At 30.9% G+C, this 16512-nt stretch overlaps 1 protein-coding gene across 2 annotated transcripts in view; it reads right to left on the bottom strand.

The window, feature by feature from the left end:
* Positions 1-16512, bottom strand: part of LOC145967091 (uncharacterized) — a 31074-nt gene that overhangs the window by 5821 nt on the left and 8741 nt on the right. For both annotated transcript variants that reach the window (XR_014437294.1, XM_083091734.1), the window contains exons 2-5: positions 14089-14331; positions 5677-5889; positions 654-880; positions 330-541 (exon numbers count right to left, since the gene is read on the bottom strand). Coding sequence is in view for 1 of the 2 variants with exons in the window: in XM_083091734.1 (XP_082947860.1) it covers positions 330-541; positions 654-880; positions 5677-5889; positions 14089-14331 (895 nt within the window). In the remaining variant the exon portion in view is untranslated. The remainder of the gene's footprint in view (positions 1-329; positions 542-653; positions 881-5676; positions 5890-14088; positions 14332-16512) is intronic.

The following is a 16512-nucleotide window of genomic DNA, read 5'->3' as shown; positions in this document are numbered from 1 at the left end:
AAAAATAATATATTCTCTAACACATTATTAATAAGCAAGAATCTAACTGTAGATAATATATTCTCTAATTGACTCTGTGATCGACTATAAAACACTTGAATTATTCACTTTAAAAATGGCTTTATATTCTGAAAGTTCCGAAAACGTTCCGAGTTTATGTGGAAATGTTTAATTTTAGTCATTATTATAAAAGCAATAAAGTAGAACGAGATGCTAATGAAATGTTTCTATATCAGTTAGTTATATTAATGCTGTTTTATATTTCTTGAAAAAAAAATTCTTTAGAATTACTTTTCAAAATGACATCTTTTTAAACGCTTTCATGTTACCTGTGTCGTCTCCATAGCTCCCATGAGATGAATCCTTGTAGAGCAGGATTGCTCTCGTCCACGAGGGTTCCGTGTCGCTTGTGACAGAAGGATAAAGCTTCTCTGAATATCATCGGCTGACGATTGTAAAATATATAACACTTGCCATTGTAAGTTGCCGTTGATCCTGGTGGCTGATCCCGGAATTGAGGACATCTTTCGATCGGCAAGGCCTACATTCATTTTTGCAATAAATCACCATTGTAGAAGAAAAAAGAAAAACCGATTTCTTTTCATATTCTGGATTATAATTTGATAGTTTTATCATATAACTGTTGAATGTACCTGATCAGTATAGACGAATGCTTCGCATAAGGACAGCTGCACGAGATCGCTCGATGCAGTTTCCAGATGCACCGAGACAAAAGCACCGGGCATCGGTGGATTGCAAGGCAAGAAAAGAGGCTGTCCTTCCTCTAGAATACCGGTGAACCGATTGCAAATGGGATTCGTTCCTAAATCTGGTCGATTATTACCGACTCGAACGACGATTGTGCCGGGAATATTATCACCTACAAATCGATTAAATGATTTACTTATTAAAGCTCATTTAGTAGTATTTTTATTTAGCAGTATTTTTATTTTTATTTAGTAATATTTTCTCAAGCATTTTTTAAATATTATAAAAAATATCATCGCAGATTATTACAAAGATAAAATACACTAGTTTGGATTATTTTATGAATTAAAATACATAAGTTAAAGGAAACGTTTCACTAAAGGAGAATTCAGAAAATTATAGATTAAACAATAACCATCATTATATAACAAGTTTATTTGTAGACTCTGATTAACGATAAACATTAATGATATAAAAGTTTAACCTGTGTCAATATTATAATAATAGCATGAAATTAATATTTATTAGATTTAAATTAAAGATCTTCTTTTAGATGAAGCATGACTTTCAAATATTGTGTAAAAGAGAGCAGCTTGTATACAATTTATAGTTGCAAGTTTTATTTCATTACATCCGTGTCATAATCCGTTTTCCTGTTTTAAAATATCTATCTATCTATCTATTTATATATATAAAATAATATCTATCTATCTATTTATATATATAAAATCACTAATTAATAATTTATTTTCATCTCTGTGTGTGTGTAAATTAGCTTAATATAGAAAATTACTACCAATATTTTATATAATTTTTTTTCTACTTTGTATTATATCGTTTTTTAATATAATAATTTTATTGGGATATAATATAATGCAGTTTCAGATAATAAAATTGTCACAAAATGATTAAGACGTGACACTTTAATTAAGTAGATTAATTAATTTCATATCTGCATTTATTTTTTAATGCATTTTTATGCACTTTTATTATTTTTAGCGACAGTCTGTAAAAATAATATGATATAGAAACCAGATAATATCATACAAGGATGTATTTTTATATTGTCTAAATAAATTTTAATCGCATTATATATACTCGAGCTAATGTAAATCGAGAATTGCTTGGTGCTTTTATTTATGATTTAATTTAAAGGGTGGATTTTACAGCGATTAATCACAAATATAGCATTTGGACATAAAATCATCTCAAGTAATCCGGCGCGCTATATCTTCTGACCCAGAAAATATCCCGACTGTGACCGGCTATGGACAACCGTCCATCCGCCCGTTTGTAGTTATAAATCGCGCAATTACATGCTTTTCATGTTTTGTTCCTGCAATCATGATTGCAGATTTGAACTAGCACGACAGTCTCTCGAGTTGGCTCAAACTCGCATTAAAAGATACATACACGCGGCACGTACATACTTTCTTATTGTACGTGCGAGTCTCTATTCTCGCCTCTAATGAGTGCGTGAACATGTAGCGCATGAACGAGGAGCAATGTGAGATAAAAGAGAAACTCGTAACATCGAGAAAAAATTAAGAGATTATCGTGTTTTTCGCCAAGTGTCACATATGGCAAGGAAATGAAAAAAATCCGTGTGTCTATACAAAACAATATATTATTAATTATAAGTATTGATTGCTAATCATGCTTATTAATTTGATTGCACATTTTGTCCAGCTTTGTCCTTCACTTCAGGGCATTTCGTGTTATATGCAAAATTTTTTCAGTTTATTTTTTCAAGTTTTAGAAAATTATTTTTTGCTCAAGTGTATAAGTTTTGTTTTTTATTTATATCGATAAAGTCTAATCTCTTGCTTCTTAATTTCTTAAAAAATATTAATATTCTAGAATAAATTTTCAAAAAAAAAGCATCATCACATTATTTATAATAAGCATTATATATTTGATGTTATTAATATAATTTCTTAAATTTATATTAAATACATTGCGAATGACAATATAGACGTGCGTGAACGTCAATAATGCACAAGAGGTGTGCAAAAAAAATTTATTATCAAAATTGAACGATTCTTTCTCGCCGCTGAAGCATGACGTGAAAGTTGCTCTTTCGCGCAGAGGAACCGAAGTAATTGTAATGCGCTGTCTGTTTAATTATAAGCCCTGGATGAAATCGGTAGATCAAGAATGATTGTCAAGTATCTCGTCGGTGCTGGGCCGTAACTAAATAGCTGCTTGAGATGGTCCACCGGTCATTGTTCCCTGTCTATCGCGCACGTATCTATTTGCGAGGCACACAAAAGCCGATCGTCAAAATTATCGCACTTGAATAATTCATTTCTCCGATTATGCAGATTATCTACAGGAATTTACGCGAGCGGCACGGAAGTCGTTAACAATCCACTACGATTATATCGAGATTAATACGATTTAGTCATTCACCTCGCTCGCGTGATGATTATTCAAAATTACCTCTTCAGATATAAAATTAAGCGCGATCTCGTTAATCTATCGGATGAGAGACTCGCCAAAGGACGGAAATGTTTTTATTCTGAAAGGAACCGCTGGGAACGTTTTTCCAGGAAGTGCAATGAAACGTTCTTAATTAAACGTTCTTCTTTGCTCCCGTTTGTGCGAATAGCGTATGTTCAATGTGTCGACAATGCCATTATTATCAGCCGTTTAACGGTGAAAGTTTCCCCTCGTTCGATTGGACGGCGAATGAAACGAATAAACTTTCGAAATGACAATACGAGTTTTTAAATGTCGTACGGAGGCCAATTAGTGAAGAAGAAAGTAAATACAATCCCCAAAATCGAATAGCGAAAGTTGCGATCAGATCGAAAATCTTTTCTTTTTATGTAAAAGTAATTATACATTTAATTACGTATATGATACTGTATTTTGTTATACATTGTGCCGCGACAGATTTGAAAGCACATTTTTAAAAGAAGAAAGTTGTCAAAGTGATGGAATGTTTCCGGAGCTGAATGTCCGCGGTAATTTTCAGTTTGATTGATGATAGAGTTCGCGTTTCTTAATAAAAGGCTGCTGAAAAATGTATGCGGCGTACCGCGAGAAACGTATCGCGATGATTTTCTAACAATTGAAAGTAGAAAGACTCTCACTTTCATCGTGGAAGAATTTCTAAACGATCTCACATGCAGGCAGGGCCTTCGACCGGGTTGGAGAAAAGGGAAGGAAGTGCGAATTTTACGGTGGGATTTTACGCCTCGCTTGCGAAACGTGATTTTTCCGCGACTCCGTCATCCGTGGACAAGACTCTCGAGCGATTTACTTTAACTATCGAAAGCATCATGGAGCTCAGGCCCCAGGCGATTCATCATCCGCAATCATAATTTCAGATCGAATGCTCGTTGAAGCATCGATTTCTTCAGAGAATGGATCGTGTCGAGATTTATCGCAACCGCAAAACGCGAACAGTTTTGCATTAAGTAGTTTAATTAAGTAATTTAGTTTAGCATTAACTATCAAAGAGCTATGTATAATTCTATTTCTTTTAAGCGAAAGGCAAGTTTCAAGATCCAAAAGAAGAAGGAGAGAGATGCAGCATTAGTATCATCTATACTTTCATGCTTTTTAGAAAAAGAGAGGAAAAAAAATCGCACATAAAAATAAGTTGTTCACTTAATTTATATCTGATCTACCATGTTTCATGCAGAGATGGACAACGTCAGGCTTCATGCTCAGCTTGTTTTGCATTCGCACTTGCTTCTGCACTTCTGAGCAACGCAATCGCAAATTCATCTCGCCAGCGGGAATTACTTCACGTAATTGCCGGTGGTGCTTATTTATCGATAGAAAGTCGAGAAAACGCGTCATGGAAACGAAAGTACCGGATGACGGACAGGATATTTACGGTATCTATCTCAACAATAAGTTTCGCATTAAAATTCATAAACGAGAGACTTTATCATCCGCGTTTATCAGTAACAACTTCAGAACATATCATTTTCTAGAAAATTATAATGCGCGGATAGCTCTTGGTCGTTTTTTATCGATTTTTTATCGAATTCATCGAGAGACATAATATCGTAATGAGTGTCGGATTCAATATCCGTGAGAATGACATTATAAAGAAAATAGATGATTTGATAAACTCATAAAATCATCGTATAAATGGCAAATGTTCAATTATCGTTGATCATCGAATGATTAAGTTCTGCTAGAAAGAATATCAACGGTTCATCATATCAATTTGAAACAGAGCGGATTTTATTTCAAGACAACTTTAACTTTCCCACTAAGATTTCTTAATTTTATATTTTAACACATTCATTATTGTATTCTTAGTAGTTAGTGTTAAATCTAATTATTATTATTATATATAAAGAATATATAAAAAATGTGTTTCTTAAAAATCTCTAAAAAATGTGTGATTAAAATGTTTTCTATTTTTCTTATATATAAATTCTTTAATCAGTTGTAGTTGATTACATACTACTAACAAAATTCAAATTTAAACAATTTTTAATTCAGAACATAATGAGTAGCATTTAATAGAAAAGCAAGTCATCTCTTCTTTATGCATTCTTTTTTTAATGTTATACAATATAAAATTCAAAAACTTTCTAAATTGTTAAGAATAGAAATTAAATTTCAATAATGTAGATAAATAAAAAAACCCTTTATTTTTTGAACCGTAAAGTAAGATTTTTAATTTGATGTATGCGCTTGTTTATTTACATTTATTATACATGCAATATATTTCTGAAAAAATTAAAATTACGCTAATGTCTTAAAGTTCTATCTATTTTTGCCTAATACTTTTACCTTCTTCCTTCAACAGATTATTTGCCTATAATTTGCTATTTGTTTAAAATGACCAATATTTCTATGAAACGCGCATTAAATTCAGCGTATTAAATATTAAATAGAATTTAAAACTATTTCCTAATTTGTAAAAAATCTTTTATTGCGCAAAACGGTAAATTCTTGCAAGCGGCGAAGCGCAAAGAAATATACAGTATTACTTACCGCAGCACGGTTTGCCGAAGTCCAGTCGCACCAGCTGAACCATATACGGTTCCAGCAGGTTCACATACCACCATGGTCTACGCTCGGGCCTCGTCAGGGTGCAGGTTTGCGGTGTGTAAATCTGACTGCTGCTTCCGTCAACGGCACGTTGAGGAATTCCGCTCTCCGCGCTACTGGACTGCATCGGCGCTTTGCCACCAGCCACGTTTAAAACTGCAGATGAATAAATAATACAATTGATCATTAAATGCTTATTAAAATTGGAGTGACATATTTCCGCAAGTGTGTCGGAAGGTAATTAAATTTTTTCCCAACATAAATAAATTCTGTAAGATTAAAGAGGCATTAACTGCAAACCCTCATTTTTAAGTGCATAATAAAATCCTTTACATAAAACCATCATACACCGTTAACAAAAAGTTGAAAAGTCTTGTCTATATTTTTTTAACGCGTTTTAATTGACGAAAGATACATGATAAAATAAAATAATATAAAATATATAAAATATAAAATAAAATATAAAATCGACATTTATTATACGGGTAATTAATTATTATAAATATTATTCTTTCTTTCCAGCAAACTATTCACTGATTCAATTTTTTTTATACGAAGTGCTCAATTATGTTCCGATTAACGAGAACATTGTAATAGAAGACATGAGATTACATCACACACGACATATTAGCTATTGATCTAACACAAGGACAACATAACTACAAAGCGACAAATGATTGTACTGGGCACGCATCTACATATATACAACGTGTGAGCTTTATTTCTTTTTCATAGCGCATATCATAATGATGCAATGATAATTCTCTGTGAGAAGATTGTTGTAGCTCATTGCCATATCTGGCATAAAAAAGAAGGTCAATCGTCGCTGCGGGTGAATAGCCGTATTGCACGCAGATGCAGACGACAAGCATCGCCGTGGCCGCCAAGTTTTGTATGTGCAGTAAATGCCATTCGCGAACAAGTTGTCGGCCTTGCGGTAGTTTTACTGTACCGTAACGTGAGAATTTTATCGGTTAATACACCGATGCGTAGCCTTCGATATGCATTGCCTTGGTGCTTGTCTTAATTATGTCTAATCAAAGAATCCGGCTTGGCAACCAACAAGATTCATTCTTCTTTGTATCAGAATCGACAATTGAAAGAGTCTTTGCGACGTTTGCGCGCGTTCCAAGTGTTTTACATGAGATAATGATATGGCTTCTTTGCATTCATAAATGAGTCATACGTAATGATTCGTATCAACATTTTTTATTCGATGGTCGTTTTATATCGTTTTACAACGTTTTATAAACGTCAATCAATAAATTCTAAATATATGCGCTCAGGAAAAAATAATAAGTATTATAAATGCGTAGGCGAGATATCTAATTTAATTATCATTGCAAAATATTTCTCGATTACTTGTGTTGGGAGTACGCAATGCGTCAGAAACACAATGCGCTAATGAATTTCTCATGCATATGTAATATTCTTCGTGGTCGGCATGATTCGTACCCGATGTAAGCATTTTGTGACGTTGTTTTGAGATACCTCGACGAGCTTCTGCATGCAATCTGTTACCACGGCCCCAAAGTATCTCGCGGAATCTTGTACGAAACAATTGAGAGATGCACAGACAATACGGTAAGCGCGTCGTATGCAGAAGACCGGTGCGCGAACAAAAGGATTGTCTGAAAGTACGTTCGTCGAGCACATCTCCAAGATAGTCTGATAATAAGCATTGGGAAATAGCGGTCAGGTTTATGCGGTAAGGTTAATCTCCAGCTTTAATTGTATTCCGCATCCCTTTATGGAACAGTTGAAGATAGGAAAGTGTCAAGTTGCACAATTGATTTCAAGTAAGCCAGTCATTGTTAAATTAGCGTTGAGAACAATCGCGAATATACGGATATCGTTTAGGTGCATCGTTCTTGAACTTCAAAGATACTTTCAGTGTCTCGAGCCTTTTAAGGGTGAAAAATCATTGCAGCTACATTTCCTCTCATTCAATATTACCTTTTAATAATTTTTGTTATTCACTTGTGTTTTTTTCATGCATTTAAAACAATGAAATTGATGAATGTTATTTTTATGCCTAAAATGTTTTCCGAAAGATTTGTATAGTCATCGTATTTTAACATTTTGTTTAATGAAAAATTTAAAAATTATATCATTGTGTTACATTTAATATTAAATACACAGTATAATTAAAATTGAAATTAATCACTTTTAATTACGATATATAAAAATGTTCGAAATTGCCGAAATGGGAAATAGAAAATAGAAATGGATTACGATAACGAATCGTCTTTATCGATGTCATAATAAAAAAACAATAAAATAATACTATAAATTATTTAAGATCCTATTTGCTTTTGTTATAAATATTTTAATTAAGTGTACATATATGTATATTATTCGTATATTTAAAAAAATTAAAATATTCATCGACGTGTGCGTTCGCAGCCGCGTCTTTCGTGTGCGATTACCTTAACGAAGCAATTATGATTCTATCGAGTAGGTGTAAGTTTGACACATAAAACGATAATCAATGCATTCTCGACCTAAACCTACATACTGGCTAGCGCCTCCATGAAAGTCTACGCACGTTCCCACAAGATGTATACGTATATAAGCGCGCGCCATACTTACTTTATAATTTACAGTTATTTCTTATACACGCAAATGTTTTTTATATATTGCCGTATCGTTTCCGTCAGTATCGCATAACGAGAGATACAGACGAAAATCAGTCTGATTGTCATATATTTCCGAATCATAATCATATACAATTGTGTCTTTTATTATTTTTTATTGTATCTTTTATTTTAAGATTGAATTTTTCTTAATTATTTTTTAAAACTATTTAAAATTATTTTTTAAAATTATTTTTTCCAAAAGTTAGTTCAATATTCAAATATTTATAAATTAGTATTTATAAACATTAATTTTATATAACTGAGATTTTGTACGATTTTATAAAATATTAGAAGAAATATATATAACTCAAGTCAAAAAAATGAACATAATATCAAGATTTTACAATTATTAACAATAAAAAATTGATTATAATCTTTAAAGTATATTTTGTCCGAATAAATAAATAATATATGTGAAAAAATAATTTTAAATAAATAATAATTGCATGCGTTATATTTTATTTTATTTCGACGAGGGAGTGCTGCTATTTTATTTTCTATCTATTATATGCATTATTGTAACTTATAACGTCTATAAAGTCAATTGATATTTTCTTATCTCATGTCTGTATATTATTTTACATTCTAAAGTTTCGATTTTCCGAGTTTGATCATCGACATATGTATACTACTAATCGTTCTCTATACATATCCTTGTATGCCATATTACAGTTATGAGAGAATATCAATTATATATGAATAAAAATCAACACTGCAATAAAAAATACATTCGCCCGTGAAATTGCTAAGTTCATAGAACCGTTTTCTATGATAATAATAATACATAATTCTTTTTCTTCGCCTCTCTCACACCCTTTTCTTCCTCAACTTGAATCTATTGAAGTATATATTGATTTAATACAATTAAAAAATTTTTTTTCTGTATTAAATAACCGAAAAAAATACAATCTTACTTTCGCAAAATGTCGTTTATAAAATTGAAAACTTAAAATTGAAAAATAGAAATTATTCTACCGAGCATTTCTCTCTTTCGATTAAATTTTATGTCCGATTTAGGGATTTTATTATGTCAAATACTAAAAAATAGTGTCAAAATGAAATAAAGTGTTAAATTAAATAATGTTTCTTTTATTTTTTTTCAGTATGACATATAATCTTCTTAAAACCTGTGTGTATGTGTGTGTGAATTATTTTTTCTCCTTATACTTTTTATACATCCTTCGCAACATCATCAATCGCAAATCAAGCTTGTTCGCAAATGAGTTCTCTATAAAATTATCGAGCACTTATCGTGGAAGGCACGTGGAAGGAACGAGAAGTACGTGCGTTTGAAAAGTCAAGTTCACGCACAGCTGCACAAGTGGCAACTTGCTCTCGCGGTCGGCGGATCACGAGAAACTATTGCGATTGTCTTGGGTGGGCAATCGAGCAATTTCGTACAAACATTGCTCGCGCCCATATTTGCCTCGTAATCATCAAAACGACGATGAAAACATCTGCAAATATATAACGATTATTGCTTTGTGCAAAAAAACCGCGGTCATTATGTCATCAATCTATTATACGGTATTTCTTCTTGCTTCAAGAAATAAGTATAGGAATGTGCAAGATTTTGCTTTATCGAATTGATGAACCTACACATTCTTGATATATGTAAATATTCAGCAAAAATGCTTGGATATTCCTCTAGTAATTTTCAGAATATTTTTATGAATGCATGCACTATATACACGCATACCAAAATCTTTTAATTATTATATATAGACAAATGAATGCAAGATCAATATTATTCAAACATCCAATAAATCATTTCTATATAGATATCTTAAAATATTTTAATATCTTTGTATTGATCAATATTATATTTATTTATTGTAGAATGTGAGGGTACATTTTATATGAAACAAATTGTATATTTTAAATAAGTTACTATTGAACACGATATTTTATTCCTGAGATTCTTATTTTGTTCTCTAATGTATTTGTTAAATAATAACTTATCTGGAATATACAATTTTTGTTTCATGTGAAATAAACCTTCGTATTCTACAATAAATAATTATAATATTGATGAAATATGAAGACATTAAGATGTTCCAAGAATTAGATAAAGATATTAAATATTTAAGAGTTATCTAAGAACGATTTATTGGATATTTGAACTGTAGCATTTTAATCGCCGAGAAAATTACTTATTTCAAGATGAAATACATACATACATACAATACATGTAACCCATTGCAATATTATTCTCAATTAATATCAAAATTTGATTATTTTTTTAAATATTTATATCACATTTATTCAGAAGATGAAATAAAAAAAGCACACAATGATATAGATAAATCTAAATTCAGAAATGTAGTAAAACTATCGTGTCATAAATAATGTAATTAAAGATTAGAGATTGTTGAGGATTATTAGCAATATTATCACAAAGATAGAATCGAATACTTGAAAATATTTGGATTAGAAAATCGGTAACGATTTTTATATAGAGACCGTGAAATTCGTAAATTACTTCAGAGACTACGTTCCGCCTTTCTGATCAAGACAATTTCACTTGTGTCCCTTTCTGCTTTAATCGGTCGAGAATCCAGTGACCCATAATTTTAATATAATTTAAATATCTAAGACATTATATGTGCATTAATAATATATACGAGAAAAAGAAAGAAAGAGAGAGAGCGAGATGAAAGAAGAGAAAGATCCTATATAAAAAAAAGATATTTTCTTAAATATAATTCATCGTTAATGATAATGCATGACGTGTATAATCAATTTCTACAAAAATGTATTTATATGGTTAATTAAAATTTAATAATCAACAGAGGTTAACTAACAAGGATTAATTGGAATTAATTATTGTTCTCTCTCTTTATGCAATTTCTTATTTATAAAGTAAGACATCGAATTGATATAAGAACTTTATTATTTCTATATGCTGTAGAATTAATTCTCCACTATATGAAATATTAATCAAATTTACTTATTAATTTGATTATTGTATAGTAATAGTAAGAAAAACTAATACTATGTGTGATACTTTGATTGTGAATTACCCACAAAAAATCAATTCCTCAACTTATATTTCATATTTATGCCATTTTATTTATCAATAAAATTACTTTTACATTTAAATTTTGTTAAAAAATTTGCTTTAAAGATAGGAGGTTAAAAAATTTAACATTTTTATTATATATATATGGATGATTTAACAATAAAGCATTCAATAAGAACATTTCTCTTCGTCTCTCCTTTTTTGCATTTTCTTATTTCACATCACGAAGAAACGTCCTCGCGATAATAAAGGCGTGTCGATATTGTATATTCGTAATCCACGTCGCGACCCACTTCCACCCACGTCACGGCGCCACTTCTCGTGATCCTGGACCAGCTTAGTCTGTCATCGAGCTCACGAAGCGTGGCCGTGAGATCTCATCGCGGATGATTCTTTCTAACCATGCTCTTTCACTTCGATACGTTTCGCACGAGAACACGTGCAGGAATTGTATTACTAGGAGCACGAACGATGTATCGTGTGCATCCGGAAGTGAGCGCATTTTATTCAATTATCAGTTAATTGCATGACTTTCTGACGAAATAGAAATAAGGTCGGTTCACGGTTTACTTTACCCTTTCTCTGATTCTAATTCTACTTTTGAACGAAGATGAAAGGACAAATAAAATTAACTAATATTGAAGCAATATTAAATTTCGAAAGTCTGTATAATAAAAAAAAATCTTTTTAATAAGAAAAAACTTAAGATTTTTTTATATTTACTAATAATAATTTATATTATACTGTTTTATTCTACTTAACAAATCAAACTATCTTGCTTAGAATTTATTAATTAATAAATTTATAATATATTTATAATATATATGTTTGTAAATTTTTTCAAAGAAAATTTCATGAAAATTCTCGAAATAGTTTCAATTTTAAATGACTTAATATTCGCTTTGTTGATTCATTATATTTTAAGAAAATATATTTCTAGAACTAACATGTGTAAAAAGAGAAGAACTCTCTTAATAAATTTAATAAAAAACTATAGATATTATTTATTTAAAAAAAAGATAAACAAAATGTTTATAATATAAGATTTTCATTTGAAAGATATTTTTCTTTGATATGTGAAAAATACAAATTTCTCAACTGGATATGATAAATATTTGATCTATTCTATGGTTAGCATGTTTCGAGAAGCCGAGAAGCGATAGAAGAAAAAACCGGTCACCTCATTCTTCAAATAATCGACTGCAAGACTAGAAAACGCATTCCGCCCGATAAATAGATATACATAGCATATATTGAAGCATTCATTATCGTTCGGATATCTCGCCAGTAGGAAGAGCACAAGTCTTAGTATATACACGTACACATATAGGAAAATACGTGAAATATCTTAGTCGTGATTCGCTAATGAGCGCAATAACCATCTTGGAATTGACGGATTTCACGAGGTACATCGTCCCAAAAAAAAATTAGCATTCCATCTCGCGTAAAATAAATCAAATATTTTTCCTAATTCATTTATTTAAGCTATGATAAAAGATAAAGAGGAATTTACAGTTATAATAAGCCATAGATGACGATAATAGAAGCAGCATTACATCGAAGATATTTCCGGGACGGATTGTACGAAAAACAGAGTAAATTCGCCCAATACAGCCCCAAGGACAAGAAACAGTCTGGAAGAGCCTGTACGAGGAATGCATACGAGATTGGGAAGGCCGCCGGCACTCTTACAAGCAGGTAACAGGTTCAGAGTTAACGGTGCACTGCCCCCACCGACGCGTTCCGGCATTTCTCGTGCCAGCATCTGGACCTGCTCGGTCAAGGACACGTGGAACCAGGTCACTTGTCTTCCCGAAACATCGTGGAAATAAATCCATATATCATCGTATGTCCCATGTAATTCTACATAGAATGATTCTGCGATGTATATAATTACAAGAGATTCTTCTGTACGTATCCCAGACACGTGGCACAAGTCATATTTTATTTACAAATTTTCTGTTCAATTTGCGTGCAAAAAATTTTTTCTTCGCGAAAAATTAATAGTTACTTATATGATTAAAAATCAAAATTGTAGTTATTGAATTGTAGTGAATTATAAAAATAAAAATTATAGTTAAATTATATAATTAAAAATAAACTGTTTGGAAAATAAATTTCATTCAAATTCTGATAGTAACTTATTTTATTAGATTTTTGTAATTCAAGAATTAATTATATGTAATGTTAAAACTCCATCAAAAATATTAATTCAAAATTGGTCAAAGAATCTATAGATAAAGAAGGCTGCTTAGAGTTGAATAGCCTACAGTATAAAGGATTACTAGTGATGCTTGCGGTCAAATATTCTTATTACATCATTATACCATTATATCATATTATACAGTTATCCCGCTAAATTATCATCGTAGTCTACAACCTATAACGTCGATGTTGTCGTAAAATTAATTTAATTTTGATAACTTTACCGATTTGCTATTTTTCAATTATATAAATATTTTTAATTACATATTTCTTCAATTACTTTTAATATTTCTAATTAGAACATTCTTTTTCCAAGTCTTCTCCCCTCATTTTTCCTATTTCTCTATAGTTTTTATTTATTACAACTACCACATTTTGACAAAATATTGTTTAATGAAATATCGTAAATATGATTGTGTAATTTTGTCGATCGAAAAAATATAAGTTTATATTTGAAATAATTATAAATATCAAAATACATATACTTACCGCAGAAGGGTACACCTTCCGGCGTCCACGTCCCATCGACTTGGCATTCTCTTCTTGCTGGTCCCAAGAGCTCGAATCCACGTTCACAGAAATATGTAGCTACAGTGCCCAACGGAAAAGTAGTATCCTTAAGAAGGGCATCTTCCTCGTCTATGACATCATCCAAGTCTGGGTAGGTGAAACGCACACTGCTATGTGCTGGTGCACCCGGATAACCGCATCCAGTGCCATTGGCATCTGAAACTGAATTATAAATTGATCGTTATTTTAATTATTTCCAAATTTTTTATGCATATTGTATGATTAATATTATATATATATATATATATATATACATATTTATATTAATAAATATTGAAAAGATGCAAGAGATTTTTTTCTGATATCATCTTATCATTAATATCTGTTTTTAATATTATTTGTGCGTCATTATAAAAAATTACTATTTCCTTTAAACGTTATAATAATTGAACTTCTCGTAAACTTATACATAACTTATATATTTTCGCATTTTCCTTTATAAAATTTATTTCAATATAAATGTATTTTTAAGTTTCATGAGAAAGGATGTAGGTTTACAAAAAATTAAATTACTGCAACTACTGTTTGAGTGAAAATAATAATTTTTTATAATGACACACGCAAATAATATTAAAAATAGATATTAAAAGAGGTAAAAGTTATATTTAAAAAATTTATTTTCTTACATCTTTTCAATATTTATATTAAAATATAACCTTTTTCGTGGATTAAAATATAAGGTGTAAGAAGAAATTTTTATCATATTAGCAGCATATAAAGATATTTTATTAGATATTAATTTATATAATTCTATTTATTATATAAATATTTATAATTAAAATTAATGGAATGCAAATTTTATATTTTAATTAATTTTTATTTTAATGTAATTGATGTATGTGTATTATTATTCTTTACAGTTATATATAAGATTAATTCTGCTATATTTCGTGCATTAAATAAACCCAGTCCCTAAGTGTTGATAGATTTCATTTTTACTTTCATAGAACGACAATAGTTATTCAGAATGACGTACTAATTAATGCAGATCGCTTTTGTTTTCTTTTCTAATTCTAGTCGACCCGTTCACATATTCATATATACGGAAAAAATAATATAATATAAATTAATTAGAAATTTTATTTTCAGTTTAAAGTTTCGTCAAACATTTCTAAAAATTCAAAAAATGAGAAAGAATGTCATTTTAATTTCATTTTTCCATAATCATGCATATTCTCGCTACGATGATTTAGATGTGTTTTTCTCAATCATCATGTCCAATCACGCATCTATTTCACGGTACGAAATTGCCTCAAATACTCAAATGAGCAAATTCTCGCGAAAACTGTTAAGCTCTTCAAAAAGGATGCACTCTCTCGATTATCTGCACAGTTCAATCTCTCATGACTAATTGCACAATGTAATGCAACAAGTTTTCTGACCGTTCATCGCGAGTGCATCGCACGCGCTAGGCAAGCATGCTCTTTTCAACCTCTTCTTCATATCGAAGACACGCAATCTCACATCATCACGCACCGAGCGCATCAACCACGTACGATGCAAAGCGGATGTACATTGCCTCATCGGATTGCCGCTGCCGTTTTCGAGCTGATGATTTCAATGGGCGGTGAGTCTCGTCACCTTTCTCGAGCAAAATGCTCAAATCACCGAGGCAATGTAGCAGTATTTTTTACATTAACCTAAGTATGAAACAAGATCTTCCTTACATAACTGATATCGTCTCTTGCACAACGAAAGTGAATACAGGAAACCAGTCGTAAATACTTCATGTTGCTTCGCTTTTTCCTGACGAGAATGAAAAACGTAGGTTTGGTCTAAGTACATATCCGTTACTAGCGATTACGAAAGGTGTTGCAAAGTAAGATAAGTTTGCAGACACGCGTAACATTGTACACAATAACTTGTTTAATGTCTAAGAAGATGATTCATAAACTTTTTAGTTTAATTCAAAATATCGTAATAAAGATTATAAGTACATATATTATTTTCGCTTTTAAAATTTAAATCGCAAAGGATCTTTTATTCTTAAGATTTTACAGTTCAGAAACTAATTAATATTTTCATTATTAATTATAGAAATTAATTCCAGAAAGAGTTTTTGAGGAATTTTATAATGCTGTATTTCTCTAGCAATCTGGATTACTTTGTATAATGAATATAATAAAAGCATAATTCAATCTTAAGTCAAAATGCAGAAATGCCTTTCCATGCACACACACACACACACACACACATGATAGCTCTGATTATATTATACCCTTCCGTCTTGTTACGTTTCGCTGGCTACGTGGACAGAAATAAACACAGAAACATACATGCGTTTCGATAGTAACCCATCATTATCATCACCCTGTCATTTACGTGCACACGCGGCTATCAGCG

Source organism: Camponotus vicinus, unplaced genomic scaffold (genome assembly GCF_025532165.1).
Source record: "Camponotus vicinus isolate PSW18456_S1 unplaced genomic scaffold, iyCamVici1.0 SCAF_2, whole genome shotgun sequence".
NCBI classification, from domain to species: Eukaryota; Metazoa; Arthropoda; class Insecta; order Hymenoptera; family Formicidae; genus Camponotus; species Camponotus vicinus.
This window is presented reverse-complemented; position numbering and strand designations above follow the sequence as displayed.